Source organism: Elephas maximus, chromosome 26, assembly GCF_024166365.1.
Source record: "Elephas maximus indicus isolate mEleMax1 chromosome 26, mEleMax1 primary haplotype, whole genome shotgun sequence".
NCBI lineage: Eukaryota > Metazoa > Chordata > Mammalia > Proboscidea > Elephantidae > Elephas > Elephas maximus.
The window spans coordinates 7,867,422-7,888,625 of record NC_064844.1 but is presented as its reverse complement, the minus strand read 5'-3'; the positions used below and the strand labels follow the sequence as shown (position 1 = coordinate 7,888,625).

General features: G+C 40.8%; 1 protein-coding gene and 1 long non-coding RNA gene across 6 annotated transcripts in view; one reads left to right on the top strand and one right to left on the bottom strand.

Moving 5' to 3' along the window:
• C26H2orf73 (chromosome 26 C2orf73 homolog) overlaps nucleotides 1-21,204 on the top strand; it is a 144,358-nt gene that overhangs the window by 25,398 nt on the left and 97,756 nt on the right. For 3 of the 5 annotated variants that reach the window (XR_007515534.1, XR_007515535.1, XR_007515536.1), the window contains exons 4-5: nucleotides 8,743-8,858; nucleotides 9,679-10,400. The exons of 1 other annotated variant lie outside the window; for it this stretch is intronic. Coding sequence is in view for 1 of the 4 variants with exons in the window: in XM_049870441.1 (XP_049726398.1) it covers nucleotides 8,743-8,858; nucleotides 9,679-10,044 (482 nt within the window). In the remaining 3 variants the exon portion in view is untranslated. Of the gene's footprint in view, nucleotides 1-8,742; nucleotides 8,859-9,678; nucleotides 11,355-21,204 lie in introns of those variants that run through there. One more of the 5 variants, XM_049870441.1, reaches the window with a different exon arrangement.
• Nucleotides 517-9,979, bottom strand: LOC126068067 (uncharacterized). Its single transcript, XR_007515537.1, has 3 exons — nucleotides 9,890-9,979; nucleotides 1,819-1,965; nucleotides 517-1,303 (listed from the first exon to the last, which is right to left on the bottom strand). It is a non-coding gene; the product is annotated as an uncharacterized LOC126068067 (long non-coding RNA).

Below are 21,204 nucleotides of genomic sequence, written 5' to 3'. Positions count from 1 at the left end.
TTCTGTGGTCTACTCAGGCCTATGCCACTTACAGCTTCCAGTTTTCTGTAGTCTACTCAGGCCTATGCCACTTACAGCTTCCAGTTTTCTGTGGTCTACTCAGGCCTATGCCACTTACAGCTTCCAGTTTTCTGTGGTCTACTCAGGCCTATGCCACTTACAGCTTCCAGTTTTCTGTGGTCTACTCAGGCCTGTGCCACTTACAGCTTCCAGTTTTCTGTGGTCTACTCAGGCCTATGCCACTTACAGCTTCCAGTTTTCTGTGGTCTAGTCAGGCCTGTGCCACTTACAGCTTCCAGTTTTCTGTGGTCTACTCAGGCCTGTGCCACTTACAGCTTCCAGTTTTCTGTAGTCTACTCAGGCCTATGCCACTTACAGCTTCCAGTTTTCTGTAGTCTACTCAGGCCTATGCCACTTACAGCTTCCAGTTTTCTGTAGTCTACTCAGGCCTATGCCACTTACAGCTTCCAGTTTTCTGTGGTCTACTCAGGCCTATGCCACTTACAGCTTCCATTTTTCTGTGGTCTACTCAGGCCTATGCCACTTACAGCTTCCAGTTTTCTGTGGTCTAGTCAGGCCTATGCCACTTACAGCTTCCAGTTTTCTGTGGTCTACTCAGGCCTATGCCACTTACAGCTTCCAGTTTTCTGTGGTCTACTCAGGCCTATGCCACTTACAGCTTCCATTTTCTGTGGTCTACTCAGGCCTGTGCCACTTACAGCTTCCAGTTTTCTGTAGTCTACTCAGGCCTGTGCCACTTACAGCTTCCAGTTTTCTGTAGTCTACTCAGGCCTGTGCCACTTACAGCTTCCAGTTTTCTGTAGTCTACTCAGGCCTGTGCCACTTACAGCTTCCAGTTTTCTGTAGTCTACTCAGGCCTGTGCCACTTACAGCTTCCAGTTTTCTGTGGTCTACTCAGGCCTATGCCACTTACAGCTTCCAGTTTTCTGTGGTCTACTCAGGCCTATGCCACTTACAGCTTCCAGTTTTCTGTGTTCTACTCAGGCCTATGCCACTTACAGCTTCCAGTTTTCTGTGGTCTACTCAGGCCTATGCCACTTACAGGTTCCAGTTTTCTGTAGTCTACTCAGGCCTATGCCACTTACAGCTTCCAGTTTTCTGTAGTCTACTCAGGCCTGTGCCACTTACAGCTTCCAGTTTTCTGTAGTCTACTCAAGCCAGTCCCACTCATCCATCTGCTTCCTGGCTCCCAAATTTGTTAATGCCTCCACTCTCATTTTATTCTTTTTTTTTTTTCCTTAAGAATGCAAGCCTTTTTATTGACTGTCATTTTAGTGGAGTTCTGGGAGGGAATAGAGAAAAAAGAACATGTTTAATTTGTCACTTTAAACTGGAAATCACAGTAACCTTGTCACTACCAAACTTGCTCCCCTCAGAATTTAATATTAGTTCAGCACTTGTAGCTGTTTGAGCCTGTGCCCATTACTTAAATTTTATCATCCTGTTCTACTCAATTGATGAAATGTGTATAATAATAACTGCTTTGCAGAATTGTTATGAGAAATAAATGAAATGATATGTAAAGTGCCTACCACAGTGCTTGGTACGTAGTAGACAATAAATGGTAGCTATTCTTATTATTGGAGTCCTGGTGGCGCAGTGGTTAAGAGCTTCGGCTGCTAACCAAAAGGTTGGCAGTTTGAATCCACCAGCCAATCCTTGGAAGCCATATGGGACAGTTCTACTCTATCCTTTACGGTTGCTATGAATCGGAATCGGCAATGGGTTTTTTGGATTTTTTATTAATCGTAGCATTGTACTAAGTTAGGTGTTGGGTTGGAATTTGGCTTTAAATACCTGGCATAGTGTATCTGTCTGCCCGTCTGTCCGTCTCTCCTATTATTGGTCTTTCCTTATGCTGTTCTCCACAGATTTAATATCAAGTACCCGGTGGAATCTTGCCTGTCTTGTTCTCTGTTGTATCCCCAGGATCCAGTAGAACATCTAGGCATATAACAGGAGCTCAATAAATACTTTACAGATTTATTTAATGAATAATTACACACTATTGAATGATTGTGTAATCGACTCGACGGCACTGAGTACTGAGTTGTATTGAATGATTAATTTAAAGTCATAGTATGATCTAAACTAACACACACAGCACAATCTAGGCCTGTCATTTATTCATATTTTAGACAGTATCTGGGTTCTAGATGAAAATGATAAAAATAATTTCAGTATTTTAATGTAACATACATGTATATATTTCAGACATTCTTCATATCCGTATATATGTATACATACACACAGTCTGTCACGGAGACCTTGTGGCACGGTGCTTAAGTGCTCGGCTGCTAACTGACAGGTTGGCAGTTTGAACCCACCAGCAGCTCCGCAGGGGAAAAAACCTAGCAATCTGCTCCAGTAAAGATTTCAGCCTAGGAAACCCTTTGGGGTAGTTCTACTCTGTCACGCAGGGTCTCTGTGAGTCAGAATTGACTCAATGGTATACAACAAAAAGTTTCTATATGCCAGATTTTATATTTGTGTATATATATACATAAACATAGAAAAACGCGGCTGTAAACGCCCATTAACACCAATTAAGGGTCATCTCGTAGCCAGTCTGTTCCATGAGCCACTTCGTCACACCCAGGCTTTGGCATTTCAGCAATGTTGTCCTGTGCTGACAGTGAAAGCACCCTTTATATCTTGCGCCACCACACGATTTCCTGGCTGCCATCCACGACCAGTTCAACAAATGTCTGTGTTCCACGTCTGGGTCCCCGAAAGAAAAAGTGTTCACTTTTCATTTTATAAAATAAAACTACAAATCGGAGAGGTTGATTTAATTGGTGACGTATTTCACCCTTAAATGAAACCTGGGCTGTTTATCAACTGCGTGTTACGTGAATGTTCTTTGGAATTGCGAATTGAGCTGCAGTCGGGGAACTAATTTTCTAATAGGTTTTCATTTGTGTTGCTGCTTTTACACCAAAGCATAACGTAACAGTGATTCCTTGTTATAGTCAAGTTTCTTTTCTTTTTTTTTAAACTGTATTTTGAAAGTATGTACTATTTTTACATGAATAGTCTTTTTATATAACACCCAAGTACTACTGAGAAGCATGGAGTTTCTAATAGATTGTTATTGTTGAATGTTTTTTAAGCAGACACAAACAAAAAGTTAGTCAAGAAAATTTCTCAAAGTAAAAGCTGCTGTGTTCCTGCCACTATGAGGAGTGAGTCCTGTGCTTGAATAAATCCTGGCTTTGTTGATAAAATATAGACGGCTAGACATCAACTTGTTTCGTGTGTCCTTGTTTAGAAAATTCTTATTTTAATTAGATCAAGTTTCCAAGAGACAGAGAGTGGATTTTAGACATTCTTCATGGACTTTGCCTTATTTTTTGTATTTCTCTTCTGACGAGGCTTCTTTCAAGTAATTATATTGGGTCTAATTTGAATTATTGAGTAGAGTACCTGCCAAGAACCTGAATATCTTCTTTGGTGTTTTTACACTTAGAGGTGTTTCACTATTGTGGACTTCCTTAAAAGCCTCATATGTTTGCATAAATGAATATAGTTGTTATTTCTAATTTCAATACATATAAAGTCTGGGTAAGGAATTTTCCTCTATAATAGCTAAGGTTATCTTTCTTCTCCCTTTATTAGTCACCACAAAGAAATGAACCTTTTTTTTAAGTTGTTATTTTTTGAGATTCTAGGCCATTATTTAAAAGATTCATGTTAATTGATTTAATTGACTTCCTTCTGAAGTATTTGTGTTTCAGCTGTCTGATTAACGAACCACCCCAAAACTTAATTGCCTAAAACAAGAGCCATTTTATTTGCACACGACTCTGCAATCTGTGCTGGGCTCAGCTGAGTATATCATCAGCTGGTCTCGCTGGTGGTCACTTGCATGGGTTCATTCAGTTGGCTGGTAGTCTGAGGACTGGACTCAGCTGGGGTGCTAGAATGAACGGGCCTCTACCTCCGCATGTGGTCTCTCCATGTGGTTCTTCTGGCAGGTAGCTGGACGTCTTTCATGGCAGCTCAGGGATCCCAAGAATGCAAAAGCAGAAGTTGCCAGGCTTTCTTAAGGTTTATGACTGTAATGACACAGAGTCCCTTCTGCCACATTCTACTGGTAAAAACTAATCACAAGGCAGTCTAGATTCACACTGAGGGGACTAAGAACGTGTGATGATTAAGGTATGTGTCAACTTGGCTAGGCCATGATTCTCAATGGCTTGGTAGATATCATGTAACCATCCCCCATTTTGTGATCTGATGTGAGCAGCCAATCTGTTGAAAGGGGCATTTCCTTGGGGGTGTGGCCTGCATCCAATATATATGGATGTTCTGGCAAAGCTCGCTCTCTTTCAATCCTGCATCTGACTCGTCATCCTCTGACCTCCAGTTCTTGGGACATGAGTCAGCAGCTTGCCACCTGACCTGCAGATTTGGAGTTCATCAGCCCCTGTAACCACATGAGTGAGGAGAAGCCTCCAGCCTGATGCCTGTCCCATGGATTTGGGACTTGCCAGCCTCTACAACTGCGTAAGCCTTTCCTGGAAATAAACCTCTCTCTCTATATATATATTTATAATATATACACTTCACTGGTTGAGCTCCTCCAGAGAACCTGGCCTAAGACATTTGGTACCAGGAATGGTTCTAGAAGAACAAAATTGTAAGGATGAGTTTTCTAAATTGGTTCTCAAGTCTGATTATTCTTAAAGGTGCTAATGACTCTGCCTCCAGTAATAAAGAGGTCACTCTGATCCATGGCATAAGGTGACAATAGAAATAAAAAAAATATCACCACTCAGTAGTGGACAGCAGCAGCACTGCAGCCCCTTTTAGGGACCTCCCTGAAGGACAGTCATGAAGGGAAATCTTCCCAGTGGGTAGAACTTCAAGCAGTGCACCTGGTTGTTTATTTTACTTGGAAGAAGAGATGGCCAGATGTGCAATTTTATACTGATTCATGGGCTACATTCATGGTCAAGGTCAGAGACTTAGAACATGATTGGAAAATTGGTGACAAGGAGGTATGGGGAAGAGGTACGTGGATAAGCCTCTCTGAATGGGCCAAAGAAGTGAAGATATTTGTGTCTCACATGAATGCTTACCAAAGGGTAATCTCATCAGAGGAGGATTTTAACAATCAAGCGGATAGGATGACACATCCTACCGATACCAGTCAGCTTCTTTCCCCAGCGACTCCTGTCATTGCCCAATGGGCTCATGAACAAAGTGGCCATGGTGGCAGGGATGGAGGTTATGCATGGGCTCAGCAACATGGACTTCCACTCAACAAGGCTGACTTAGCTACAGCCACTGCTGAGTACCCAATCTGCCAGCAGCAGAGACCAATACTGAGTCCCCGATATGGCACCATTGCTGGTTGCAATCAGCCAGCAACCTGGTGACAGGTTGATTACACTGGACCACTTCCATCATGGAAAGGGCAGCATTTTGTTTTTACTGGGATAGGCACTTACTCTGGATACAGATTTGCCTTCTCTGTATGTGATGCTTCTACCAAAACTACCATCTGCGGACTTACTGAATGCCTTATCAACCATCATGGTATCCCATACAGCATTGCCTTGGAACAAAGGGCTCACTTCACAGCAAATGAAGTGCAGTAATGGGCCCATGTTCATGAAATTCACTGGTCTTACTATGCTCCCAGTAGTCTTGAAGCAACTGGCTTGATAGAACAATGGAATGGCCTTCTAAAGACACAGTTACGGGGCCAGTTAGGTGGCAATACTGGGAAATGTTCTCCAGGAGGCTGTATATGCTCTAAACTGACATCTAATATATGGTGCTATTTCTCCCACAGCCAGGATTCATGGGCCCAGGAGTCAAGGGTGGAAATGAGAGTGGCACCATTCACTATTACCCCTCATGACCCACATGCAAAATTTTTGCTTCCTTTTCTGTGGCACTATGCTCTGCAGGTCTAGAAGTCTTAGTTCCAAAGGAGGAATGCTCCCACCAGGGACACAACAGTGATTCCATTGAACTGGAAGTTAACAATGCCACCTGGCCACTTTGGGCTCCTCATGCCTCCGGATCAACGGGCAAAGAAGGGAGTTACCATATTGGCTGGTGTGATTGATCCTGATTACCAAGGGAAAGTCAGATTGGTATTAAATAATGGAGGTAAAGAAGAGTATTCTGGAATACAGGAAATCCCTTAGGGCATCTCTTAGTACTACCATACCCTGTGAATAAGTCAATAGAAAACTACAGCAACCCAATTCTGATATGACTACTAATGCCCAGACCCTTCAGGAATGAAGGTTTGGGTCGCCCCACTAGGTAGAGAACCGCGACCAGCTGAGGTGCTTGCTGAGGGCAAAGGGAATACAGAATAGGTGGTGGAAGTAGTTCTAAATACCAGCTATGACCACATGACTAGTTTCAGAAATGAGGACTGTAATTGTTATGCATATTTCTTCCTTGTTTTATTATACGTGTATATGTGTGAGTGTGTCAAATATCTTTGTTTTCTTCCCTCCCTTATTCCATTAGTTATTACAAAGTATAAGATGTAAATGGGGCTAGTGCATTTTTGGTTGTATGCATGTTAGTTGTATTGTTTTAGGCATAAGTATGACTTTATAATTGTCTTTATTTAGAGATTATATATGGTTTTAGGAGATATGTACAGGTACCAAGTTGACAAAGGGTGGATGGTGATGGTTAAGGTTATATGTCAATGTGGCTAAGCCATGATCCTCAATGGTCTGGCAGATATTATGTAATCATCCTCCATTTTGTGATCTGATGTGAGCAGCCAATCAGTTGAAAGGGGCGTTTCCTTGGGGGTGTGGCCTGCATCCAATATATGGATGTTCTGACAAAGCTCACCCTCTCTTGATCCTGCTTCTGACTCGTCATCCTCTGATCTCTGGTTCTTGGGACATGAGCCAGCAGCCTGACACCTGACCTTCAGATCTGGGGATTTGCCAGCTCCCATAGCCCCAAGAGCCAGCAGCCTTCCATCTGACCTGCCAATTTTGGGTTCGTTAGCCCCTGCAACCATGTGAGCCAGGAGAAGCCTCCAGCCTGATGCGTGATCCACAGATTTGGGACTTGCCAGCTTCCACAATTGTGTGAGCCATTTCCTGGAAATAAATCTCTCTCCCTGTGTGTGTGTGTGTGTGTGCGTGTGCGTGTGCGTGTGCGTGTGTGTGTGTGTATACTTCACTGGTTTTGCTTCTCTTGAGAACCCAGCCTAAGACAGCAAGGATGTGAATACCAGGAGACTTGATCCATCAGGGCCAACAATGTAACAGACTGCCACAATGCCCTTAAATAATTCTTCCAGGGAAAGTTTAGGAGTGACCAACTCTCCACTTTTCTTTGTCTGCAAATGTGTTTAAATTGCCCCCACTCTTCAATGAGAGTATAGTTGGTTATAGAATGCTGCATTCAGTTATTTATATTTTGAAGATATTATTCCATTGTCCTCTGAATTCTACTGTTTTGTCAAGTCTGCAGGTAGTCCAGTTGTTAAGTCTTTGAGAATAATCTGTTCCAGGAAAGATTTTTTGTAGGGGGCCTTTGTGTATAATGATTTACAATTACCTACAATTTAAATTAATATTCCAGTTTTAACTTTATAAATAAAAAAGTTCTTTCCTTAAGCCTTTAATTTTTTAAATATTATGTAAAATAAAAATAGTAATTTTCACTTAGTATTTGATGTTTAATTAATTCAAGTTGAACAAATGAAATACGTTTTAACAATGACTCATTTACAAGGAAGTCAATTCAATTCTATGAACATTTTAAACTGCAACTTCATTGATTTAATTATAGTCTGTTTTCCTCTTAAGCACTTCGAATACTTGACAAGGAAAACTTCAAACTTTAGCAATCAAACCTTCCCAAACACTTAAGCAATTCTTTTAAATCTAACAAATTAAATTTATAAATATACTAAATCCAGTTATCTTAAACATTCTAACACTGTATACTTGATCATATTTTCCTAAAATTATCAGGTTAACACTAACAAACTATTATATCAGGTTTGCTTCTGATATATTAAATAGCACATTATAACATTGATTTTATTTACATTGTCATCTCTATGTTTAATCCCAAATTTTACCAGGATGGTTTGAGATTAAACATAAAGATGATAAAGTAAATAAAATTTAAGTAAATAAAATCAAACCATCCCAGGAAGGTTTATTTTAGGTCTATTTATATTGTAGCCCTGGTGGTGCAGTGGTTAAGTATTCGACTGCTAACCAAAATGTTGGCAGTTCAGATCTACCAGCTGCTCCTTGGAAACCTTATGGGGGATTTCTACTCTGTCCTGTAAGGTCTCTATGAGTCGGAATTGACTCGATGGCAATGGGTTTGGTTTTAGTTTCACTACTAGAATAAGTTGTCAAATAATAAATTGTACTTTTGCTTTTCCTAAAACTGGTTGGTGTCTGTGTAAGAAACATACCTAAGCAGTAGAATTTTTAAGTCGTTGTTGCATTAATATTAGTTTTTAAAGTTAATAGTATTTCCACATGTGGGCCTAATTTGGTCATTTTGATTTGGTTCTTTTCATAGAGAAAGAATGGTGAATCCATTATATTTAATCTTTACATGTATGTGAGCCTTACGTGCTTAAAGAGTTTAGCTTCATTAGCATTTTTGATAAAACATGACTATTATGAATACTGCTTATATTTCCATTCACAAACCTAATTTTTGTCCTGACTTCACTAGATCTTTTTTTTTTTTTAGTTCCACTTGCCTCTCCTGATGCATCAGCAGAACCTCAAAGCAATTTTATAGAACGCATCTCTTTTATACATCAATACGATGCCAGGAAAACTCCCAGCGAACCCCTCCGGGGAAAGGTGAAACAGTATTTAGAATTAATTATTTAGTATTTGAGGACTAGATAGATTTATGGTTGAACTTTAAGCTTTTTCAAGTTATATTCATCTTCCTAAAAGTCTGTTTTAAAATAAAACCAGGATGGTTATTAGTAAGAAAATCTCAACCACATGCCATAGTGAAAACTAAGGAGTGATGTCATAATTTTGCCTCACAGTCCTTGGAATTTGGTTTACTTAAATTATTGAAATCACTCACTTAAGGTAATGTCAAAGCAGTGTGACAAACCTTCTGACATGCTTAACGTGTGTCTGTGGGGAGGATACATGTAAGGCGTATAAAGCCAAAGAGAAATGTTGACAACCACTGGGTTTTTTCCAACCACAGATGTTTGTTTTCACATTTCATTATCACTAAGCCTTTTGTTGGAACTAATAGACATTTGGGATGCAATCATACCTCGTTAGGTCTATAAACTGTAGTTTCTACTGTATCCATAGCAACCTACAGAGGAAGGAATGAAATTTGAGATGAATGGTCTTGCACAACCCAAGTGATGGAAAAGTTGAGAACAGGCGATAAGATGCTTTTCCTTTGACTTCCTGCTTTTCTGTCCAGCTCATTTCCTGTTGCGCCCCGTTTTATAATTTATTGAAAGGCTCCCCGAGTAAGTTATCATGTGACTGCCTAGCTTTGGGCTAAGGTGACAACCAGGGAAGAGGCAGGGAATTAAGTGCCCGCATCACCAGAACTTGAGCTAATCCATGACCTCAGCTCATAGCGGCATCTTCCGACGGCTCACGTTCCCCTGGTTAACATCAACTCTGTTTTCCTTTCCAGCGACATGGAGCTTTTGTACAGACACAGATAAAACCAGGGAGTAGGCCAACAGTGCCTAAGGGAACAGAGGTAGTACTAAAAGCTCCTGGGTCACGCTCGTCAGAACAGTCCAGAAAAACAGAGAAAGGAAACTCAGCGGAAAGCAGGATGGTCTCACCAGGTCTCTGCCCACAAAACTCACAAGAGCCGTTAGAGTCTACAGCCCACTTACCAGAAACAGACGCCAGAGAGGCAGCCAGGGCACGCCCCCGAAGTCCGGAGAGAGAGGAGGTCGCAGGCGTCTTCCAGACAACGGCAGTGGGTGTCCTTCTCAGTGGACAGGAGCCTTTAAACCCACCAATGAAAAATCAGGATAAGTCAGGATAAATTACCTTCTTCAGATAAAAACAGAGTCCCTGGAACGTAGAGATATCTCAGAATCTCCACACAGAGCGCTGGGTTTGCTTTTTTATTGATAATCTCAGAACATACCATTTACGAAAACTGAAAAAAAGACAATTAAAATACACCGAAATATTAACAGTGGTCTCCAGTGAGTGATGGATTATCAGGGATTATTTCTATGTCATAATATTTATAAACAAAGCTGCTTTCTTCTGAAGAATAATGAACAAAATAAATATCGTAAAACTTTTAGAGGAGAGGTCATATTACAAAGTCTGTACTCAAACAAACTGGAGTTTGAATTTTGGCTCCATCACATATGAGCTGTGTGACCTTGGGTAAGTTGCTTAACCTCTCGAGACTTTAATGTCCTGATCTGTAAACTTAGAGTAATGGCAACTTCATAAGGTTACTGACTGTGAGACTATGCATCTAGAGCGATTAGTGTAATACTGGCCGTATTATGATTATTCAACCAATGACGGGTGTAATCGCATCTCCACTATCACTGTAATTAAAATTTCAATTTAAGGATAGTGTTCTATAACCTTAAATTTTCCTCCTTATTCTAAAAACTTTGAACCCCTCTATATCTAATTCGGAAACCCTGGTGGCATAATGGTTAAGTGCTAACCAAAAGATCAGAAGTTCGAATCCACCAGGCATTCCTTGAAAACTCTGTGGGGCAGTTCTCCTCTGTCTTATTAGGTTGCTATGAGTTGGAATCGACTTGACGGCAATGGGTTTGGTTTTTTTTTGAGGGGGGGTGGTTTATATCTAATCAGGAGCCCTGGTGACATAGCGGTTAAGAACTCGGCTGCTAACCAAAAGGTCGGCAGTTGGAATCCACCAGCTGCTCCTAGGAAGCGCTACGGGGCAGTTCTTCTCTGTCCTGTAGGGCCCCTGAGTTGGAATTAACTCAACTGCAACAGGTTTGGTTTTGTTTTGTATCTAGTTACAGGAGCTCCTGGGTGGTGAAGATGATCAAAGGCTCATCTACTAGCTAAAAGACTGGCAGTTCGAACCCACCCAGAGGCACCTCATAAGCCAGGCCTGGTGATTTGCTTCTGAAGGGTCACAGCCTTGAATACCCTATGGAGTAGTTCTACTCTGGGCACATGGGGTCTCCATGAGTTGGAATCAACTCGACAGCAGCTAACAACAACAGTATCTAATAAAGAGTGTGAACCACTAAAAACATTTCTCCCAGGATTGTAAATATATATGTATGTATATAGATACGTACACACACGCGTATATTCTGATATTCTAGGTACCCATATAGCTTTGAATTCAGGTAAAAAATACACGTATATATACATATATGTGCATGTGTGTGTAGGTATAAGTATATATAGAGTTTTATATTTTATTTAGATAATTTCTAGCACTAACTCAACCTTTGCTTTTTGAATGAGTTTGGAATGGATTAATTTCACCAGCTATTCTGTTGAGTGCACTTGGCCTACCACAGTGTATCTACTGTAAGCTCTGTTATATTGCACACAAGTGGAAGTAGGTAGAGTACTTACATGCCCAAGAAGCCTCTGCAGAACTGATAAGATCACAGCTATATCACCATCCCTTTCTCTTCCACTGACAAAAAGTTAGTAGAATATAAAAGAATGAGAATGCCGTTATTACATAGTTGTGCGTTGAGGACTTCCAGCTCTTAAAACATGGCAGATTAAGGCTAATGGAGAACCCTCCCATTACAGTTACCTGGATATTTGTGTATCACATATGTCCTGGAGGTCTTTACTTGTCAACACATGTAGACTACCTTGTCATTTTAATAGCTACCTAGTCTTCCATAGTATGTGGTTGTTAGCTACATGTTGTCCGCCCCAAACTCAGTGGCAACCGTGTGCTCAATGGCATCAGACTGATGTGATCCGTAGGGTTTTTCATTGGTTTGTTTTTGGAAGTAGATCACCAGACCTTTCTTCCTAGTCTGTCTTAGCCTAGAAGTGCCACTGAAACATGTTCAACATCACAGCAACATGCAAACCTCCACTACATATGGGTGGTGGCTGCAGTCGAGGTGCCTTGGTCAGGAATTGAACCTGAGTCTGCTGTATGGAAGGTGAGAGTCTACCACTGGAGCACCACTGCCTTCTCCATAGTATAACCAAATATCAAACCAAACCCACTGCCTTCGAGTCAATTCTGACTCATAGCGACCTTATAGGACAGAGTAGAACTGCCCCATAGGACTTCCAAGGAGCGGCTGGTGGATTCAAACTGCCAACCTTTTGGTTAGAAGCAGAGCTCTTAACCATTGTGCCACCAGGGCTCCTGCCCATAGTATAGATGTACTATGGAATTGGAACAATAAGAATGCAACCTTCAGTGTGTGTGTGTGTGTGTGTATCTGTGTCTGTGTGTGAAGGGAGGATTGTTTAGATGTGGAAAGAGATCTTAAACTTAGGGACTTGAATTTTTTTTAATATTTTATTGTGTTTTCAGTGAAGGTTTACACCGCAGTTTAGGTTCCCGTTTAAACGACTTCTACACAAGTTGTTCAGTGACATTGGTTACATTCATCAGGCTAAGTGAACATTCTCGTTATTTCCATTCTGGTTGTTCCATTTTCATTTAATATTCCCTGCCCTTTTACATTCTCATCTTTGTTTTAAAGTAATTATTGACCATTTGGGGTGATTTGACATAGGGACAGAGACAGACCCTTCTGGCAACCAAAGTAGAAAGTCAGAATTGAAATCATACAGAGAGCTAGAACCCTTGAATGGCGGGCCTGTTGGTGTAAGGCAGACTAGAATTCCACTCATGTAACCATAAAGAAAGCAAGGAAGTTTGTGTCTACCCTAGAGCTATAGATGGTGAATAAACTTTTTGTGAGAAAGTAAAACCCAATCTTGTGCCACATTCTAGTTGGCATATGAATTTATATGCAGGACCTCTCATAGAAAAGGAAATTTACGTACAGATTAATCCTGCTGATGATACTGCTGAGGCGCCTGACAGAACCCAGTGTCAAACCCGTCAATCTACAGAAGAAAACAATCTCTACTAGACGGCACTGGGTTTCTTACTGAAGATAAGGTCACAAACAAAAATTACAAATCTCAGGAGGAAGAAAACTAACCTCAGTCTGCAGTACAACAAAGGGAATTATTAAAGTTCTAAGAACTGCAGATGATAGAAGTAAGACATTTTTAATTTGAGAATTCTTCTCTTTTTTCCACTTTGGAAAATTTTATTATGCTGTTTTTTCTGTTATTTCAATTCCTTCCATCCTCTGTGTTGGAACACTTGGCTCTATTTTTTATGTGCCTTGACTTTTATTGTCCTTCTCATGGTACTTTACCACTGAGTCCTGTCAAGATCCCTAGACTGTAACTTTCTGCTAACAAATATGCTTTTTAGCCATGTCCATTGTTACAACAGTCCATCTATTAAACTTCTTAAAATTATTAGTAGTTTTAGGAGGGGAGGGGCGGGGATGGAAAAACACTAAATAGACAATAAAAATAAGTGGTAATTTTGATGAGGGGTAAGACAATACACAATACTGGGGAAGCCAGCACAACTTGTACGAGGTAAGGTCATGGAAGCTCCATAGACACATCCAGACTCCCTGAGGGACCAAATTACTGGGCCAAGGGCTGTGGGGACCATGGTCTCAGGGAACATCTAGCTCAACTGGCGTAACATAATTTACAAAGAAAATGTTCTACATTCTACTTTGGTGAGTAGTGTCTGGGGTCTTAAAAGCCTGTGAGTGGCCGGCCATCTAGGATACTCCCTTCAGGAGCAAGGAAGAATAAAAATAAGAGGGAAAGATTAGTCCAAAGGACAAATGGACCACATCTACCACGGCTTCCAACAGACTGAGTCCAGTACAACTAGATAGTGCCCGGCTACCACCATTGACTGCTCTGACAGGGATCACAATAGAAGATACCGGACAGAGCTGGAGAAAAATGCAGAACAAAATTCTAACTCACAAAAAGAGACCAGACTTATTGGCCTGACAGAGACTGAAGAAGCCCTGAGAATACAGCCCACGGACACCCTTTCAGCTCAGTAATGAAGTCACTCCTGAGGTTCACCCTTCAGCCAAAGATTGGATAGGCCCATAAAACAAAATGAGACTAAAGGGGCACACCAGCCCAGGGGCAAGGACTAGAAGGCAGGAGGGGGACAGGAAAGCTGGTAATAGGGAACCCAGGGTCAAGAAGGGAGAGTGTTGACATGTCATGGGGTTGTTAACCAATGTCATAAAACAATATTTGTACCAACTGTTTAATGAGAAACTAGTTTGTTCTGTAAACCTTCATCTAAAGTACAAAAAAACAAAAAAAAGATTTACAGCCTTGGAAACGCTATGGGACCATTCCACCCTGTCCTAAGAGTTGCTGTGAGTTAGAATTTACTCGATGGCAATGGGTATGTGTAGTCCTTGACTTACCACAGAATTCCGTTCTGACGACTCCGCGGTAAGTCAGTTCTGCCGTAAGTCAACCTCTTTTTTTTTTTAGCTTTCATTATTATTTCCTTTTATTGTCAATATCTTTACAAATCTGATCTTTGAACATCTTGGAACACCTGAGAATGATAACATCAGCAAATTATGAGCAGCAACATTGCATGTAGTACATGTATACAAACTATAAGTTGTACAAAAAAAAAAAAGGGCGGTTTTAAGTGTGGTTCCGTAACTGGAATACATCCTAAGTCAGGAACTACATGTAATTATGCTTAAAGTCTTTTGTTTGCTTTCTTAATTCCATTAATTTTTTCTGTTTATTGAGTGAGATGCTTCACTTTTTTTGGTATTGTACTTTTTTCTCATGTATTTGCTGATTCTTGGTTATATACTCATCTTTGATTATGAGGTTTTCAGATCTCAATCATATAATCTGTTTCTGGTAACTGTAGCCTGACTTTCGAGATTATGGGGCAGGATTGGGGTGTGTAGCCAAAGAGGATATGAGGATGGTTTGTCTAGTTTTTCACGGGCTCTTTGATCCTCCTGGGGCTCAGCAGCTACTTAGGTACTGTCTTGCTTCTTCTGCCCCAGGGAATGATTCAATTCATACTACAGCTGCCCACTGCTTAGCACAGCAGAAGGACAAAGGAGGATGTATCTTTGGCTGGGTACACTAGAGAAGTAAAACCCACCCACTGCCGTCGAGTCGATTCTGACTCATAGTGACCCTATAGGACAAAGCAGGACTCCCCATGGAGTTTCCAAGGAGCAGCTGATTCAAACTGCCACCCGGTTGGTTAGCAGCCATAGCTATTAACCACTATGCCACCAGGGTTTCCAAAGTAAAACCAATACAGCATATAAATATATAGAGAGATTTATATAAAGGAAATGGCTCACACAGTTATAGAGGCTGGAAAGTCCCAAGTCCATGGGTCAGGCTGGAGGCTTCTCCTGATTCACATAGCTTTAGGGTGTGGTGAACCCAAGTGGCCTTTAGGGGCAACAGGAAACCCTGGAGGCATACTGGTTAAGAGCTATAGCTGCTAACTAAAAGATTGGCCTTTCAAATCCACAAGGTGCTCCTTGGAAACCATATGGGGCAGTTCTACTCTGTCCTATAGGGTCTAATGAGTCACAGTCAACTGGACAGCAATGAGTTTTGTGGTAGTGACAACAGGCAGTCGATGTATATTATCAGTCTACCATCTTGTTGTTGTTGTTAGGTGCCGTCAAATTGGTTCTGACTCATAGTGACCCTATGCACAACAGAATGAAACACCTCTTGGTCATGCGCCATCCTCACAACCATTGCTATGCTTGAGCCCATTGTTGCGGCCACTGTGTCAAGCCATTGTCTTGAGGGTCTTCCGCTTTTTCACTGACCCTCTATTTTACCAAGCTTGATGTCCTTCTCCAGGCCCTGGTCCCTCCTGATAACATGTCCAAGGTATGTGAGACGAAGTCTTGCTATCCTTCCTTCTAAGGAGCATTCAGACTGTACTTCTTCCAAGACAGATTTGTTCATTCTTTTGGCAGTCTATAGTATATTCAATATTCTTCGCCAACACCATAATTCAAAGGTGTCAGTTCTTCTTCTCTCTTCCTTATTCCTTGTCCAGCTTTTGCATGCATATGAGGCAATTGAAAACGCCATGGCTTGGTTCAGGCATACCTTGTTCCCCAAAGTGACATCATTGCTTCTTAACACTTTAAAGAGATTTTTTTTGCAGCAGATTTGCCCAGTGGAATACATCGTTTGATTTCCTAACCCCTGCTTACATGGGGGTTAATTGTGGATCCAAGTAAAATGAAATTCTTTACAACTTCAATCTTTTCTCCGTTTATCATGATGTTACTAATTGGTCCAGTTGTGAGAATTTTTGGTTTCTATACGCCATAATATGTTGAGGTGTAGTCCATACTGAAGGCCATGGTCTTTGATCTTCATCAGTAAGTGCCTCAAGTCCTCTTCCCAAACAAGGTTGTGTCATCTGCATATCACAGGTTGTTTATGAGTCCTCCTCCAATCCTAATGCCATGTTCGTCTTATAGTCCAGCTTCTCAGATTATTTGCTCAGCATACAAATAATAAGTGAGTATTCGTTCAACCCTGAAGCACACTTTTCTTGACGTTAAACAACGTAGTAGCTCCTTGTTCTGTTTGAACAACTGCCATCTTGAGTCATCTCTAATTTTTTTAAAGTAAGTTATTTGCAAACTTGGGTACTTAAGCCATTAGTAAATAACAATGTCTCTTTAACAGACTTGAAAAACATCGTTGAGGACTAACACAGTCCTTCTAGCTTACGAGAATATGTTTTAGGGAAAGGGCCAGGGCCTGGGGCAGTACAATTAGTGGTCTACGATCATAGGCTAGTTTGGTGGTTCTCAACTTTTTTCAAATCTGTGGTTCTCACAGACTTTCCACATTAAAAAAAAAGTTTATGGTGGATAGACAAAATGAGCTCTATACATACCATAGAAGATTATTCAGTTGTAAAAAGAAATAGACTTGATACACACTACAACATGGATGAACCTAGAAAACATCATGCTAAGTGAGGTAAGTCAGACACAGAAGAGCAGGTATCGTATGATCCCACTTATATGAAATATCTAGAATGGGGACATGCACAGACACAGAAGTTTATTAGTAGTGACCAGTAGCTGAGGGGAGGGAAATGTGGAGTTATTGTTCAAGGGGTACTGAATTTCTAGGGTGATGAAAAACTTTTAGAAATTGTGGTGATGGTTGTACAACATAGTGAATGTAATTAATGTCACTGAATTGTACGATTAAAAATGGTTAAAATGGCAACTTTTTTGTTTATATATATTTTACCACAATCGATTTTTTTTAAGTTTACGTTTCCTCGCAAAATAATAATTGAGCTTTCAGTATTCATTGTTTGAAAAAAACCCATAATAAAACACATGAAGATTTCCAGGTTTAATCCTCTGTTTTGTAACTGCTGAGGGTGTGTCTCTTCAAAAGGAATTCCATTATCTATCGAAGTCATGACTGCCTGTCAGTAGAAATAGTGCTCTTAAATTTCACAAGAATTTTTTAATGTTTCTAAGGAGTTCTCACATGAGGTACTGTCTTAGGCTGGGTTCTCCAGAGGAGCAAAACCAGTGAAACACGTATATGTAAAAATATATGTAGAGAGATTTAATTCAAGGAAATGGCTTATGCAGTTATGGAGACTGGCAAGTCCCAAAATCCATGGGTCAGGCATCAGGCTGATGAACCCAAAATCGGCAGGTCAGGTGGCAGGCTGCTGGCTCATGTCCCAAGAACCAGAGGTCAGAGGATGCCGAGTCAGATGCAGAACCCAGAGCGAGATTAATCCTTGCTGGGATATCCATTTATATACCGAAGGTAGTCCATACCTCCAAGGAAACGCCACTTTCAACTGATTGGGTGCTCATAGTAGATCTCATCATGAAGGTGGTTACATTATATCAGAACAGCATGTGCAACCTCCAGAAATGTCCTTAAAGGGAGCCATATCTTGAAAAGGCCGAAGGCACTCATCATCAACCTAGAATTCTGTGCTTAGCTATAATTCAAAGTGAGGGCAAAGTAGGGACACTTTCAGATATGTACAGATTAATGATAATAGCAAGGGCTTATACAGTACAATTGTACAAGACACCCCTCTAAGTGCTTTATGTTTTTTTAATTCAATAATCCCCACAACAGCCCCCTAAGGTAATAGATACTATTAATATTATCATTTTAGAGATGAGGAAATGAAGGTACAGGGAGATCAAGTAACTTGCTCAAGGTCACACAGTTAGCAAGCAATCAAATCAGGATCCAGGTCCAGGCATTTCTCCCCAGCTTCCATAGTTTTAACCACTATGCCACATCGTCTCTACGACTAATGGAGTTAGCTACTCACAGATTGTCACTGAAATAACTACTAAAAGATGTAATTTTAAAAGACTGATACTGAGCCTAGACAAAAAGTAAGATGTAATCAGAAAATCAAAGCAAATAAATAGTAAATCATATTGATTAACCTATCTAATAACTATTTTTAAAATGCTCTTTATTTCATTAAATGATTGTGATATTCTAGGAGACTTATTTTTGTCTTTTTAATGCCTTAATTCGGTAAAAGAAAATATTTGGCAACTCTACGTCAGCTCCCCCAAAATTTCTGCTCATTTTCCTGGTCTGTGAAATCTCAGTCTGGAAACTGTTGAATCTATTGTGCAATAAGGTTTTTGTTTGTTTTAAAGCAAATTTGCAAGGCTTATTATTAATGTGTCATACAAAAACAAAACAATACGTTTATTATTGGTAATACGATATTTTGTTGGAACTTGTAGTCATGCTATAAAGAAGACTGACCGGATGAAACCATTAGTTAGAATCGCCGTGCTCCTAGGAACATGGCCCCAGCAAAGGGCATGCTGTAAATCAACATGGAAAAAAGGAAAAAAAAAAACCTTTCCACCACAGAAATCCATTGCCGACTTACTAAGATCTATGGAGAGAATGCTTTGGTTGATGATATATATCAAAATGATCTACAATATTTCAGCAAGAAAGGCAGAGCCTGGTGCTTTCATATGTCACTAAAGTAAACAATGATGGGTTACACTGAACACTTGTGAAAAAGTGAGAGAAAAATGTTGCTTTTTACTTACATGTGATAATGAGTTTCTTTGTTATAAAATGATTTTCTTCAAAATAGCCTGTAAACTAGCTTTTTCAGTCCTGCAGATTGAGAAAGCCTAGTATTTTACTGTTAAGTAACCTTACTAAAAGAAAAAAAAAAAATAAGCCAAACCCGTTGTTGTTGAGTTGATTCCTACTCATAGCGACCCTGTAGGAGAGAGGAGAACTGCCCCGTAGGCTCAGTAAGTCCTTATAGAACCAGACTGCCACATCTTTCTCCCCAGGCAGGAGTGGCTGTTGGGTTCGAACTGCCAGGCTTTCAGTTAGCAGCTTAGCCACTGCACCACCAGGGCTGCTCAGTAACCTGTTGTTGTTGTTGTTAGGTGCCATCGAATCAGTTCTGACTCATAGTGACCCTATGCACAACAGAGTGAAACACTGCCAGGTTCTGCACTATCCTCACAATCGCTGCTATGTTTGAGCCCATTGTTGCAGCCACTGTGTCAATCCACCGCATGGAGGGTCTTCCTCTTTTTCACTGACCTTCTACTTTTCACTTTTTTCACAAATGTTTTTAATTTTGATGAGGTCCAATTTATATTCTCTTTTGTTGCTTGTGCTTTTTATCATACCTAAGAAACCGTTGCCTAATCTAAGGTCATGAAGATTCACACCTATGTTTTAGTCTAAGAGTTTTATAGTTTTATCTCTTACATTTGGTCAGTGATCCATTTTAATTTAATTTTTACACATGGTGTCATTTGTACACAGATGTTCATAGCAGCATTATTAATAATAGCTAAAAGTGGAAACAACCCAAATGTCCATCATTTGATGCACAGATAAAGCATAGTACATCCATACAGCAGAATATTATTTAACTGTAAAAAGGAATGAAGTACTGATACAGGCTACAGTGTGGATGAACATTGAAAACATTATGGTAAATAAAAGAATACAGACCAAAAAAAGGTTGTATGATTCTGTTTATAGACAATGCCCAGAATAGGCAAGTTCAGAAAGTAGATTAGTGGTGGCCAGGGGCTGGGGCAGAGAGCAATGGGGAGTGACTGCCAAGGGTACAGGGTTTCTTTTTGGAAGTGTTCTGGAATTAGATAGTGGCAATGGATGCACCAGCCCAGTGGCTATACTAAAAACCACTGAATTGTCACTTTAAAACGGTCAATTTCATGGTATGTCAGTTGTACCTCAGGAGAAAAAAAAAAAATCCATTGCCGTCGAGTCAATTCCGACTCATAGGGACCCTATAGGACAGAGTAGAACTGCCCCATAGGGTTTCCAAGGAGTGGCTGGTGGATTCAAGCTGCCGACCTTTTAAAGGTTAACAGCCAAGCTCTTAACCAAAAAAAAAAAAAAAAAGACAATAGGCAGTGCTTGAACCTATAGCAAACGGTAGAGTCAACACCCCTTCTAAATAGATTCTAATTCAGAAAACCATTTAAGTACTGGGCTAGTCAAATGACACACCACTGCTGCCTAACGGAGAACTTAGGGCTCAAGTTTTTGGCCTCTACGAAGGCTGTTCATCTCTTGATACCTGTTGTCCTGGAGAAACTGGCTTCCTGACTGGGAAGGGCACAAAAGGAAGGCTTTCCCTCTCAAGTGGACATTACCTCTTGGCTGTCACCCCGTAAGTCCCCCACACTTAGAACCTGGTCAAGAGAGCACCTGGAGCGAGCCTGGGAATTTCCCTAGTCATGACACTCCCCTCCCTAGACACCCTTGCCCTACCTGGGAACACTGATTTCAACTCTACTTGACAAGGTGATGCAATGTAGTCTAGCCGATGCCCTTCACCCTTCCAGGAGAGCTTCGGTTCTCTCAGAGCCAAGCATGCCTCCCCAGGAGCCGCCCACTGTCTCTAGTGGTCCCCGATTCACCTTGTGGTGCCCGGTACACCATACACGTGAAGGACACCTGGCCACAGAAATGTTCAACCATCACACTGGGTCATGGAACCATGTTCCTCTCATATCAAATGCTCAGAATTCTCCGTTTACAAAAAACCAACATAGGCACAACGTTTCAG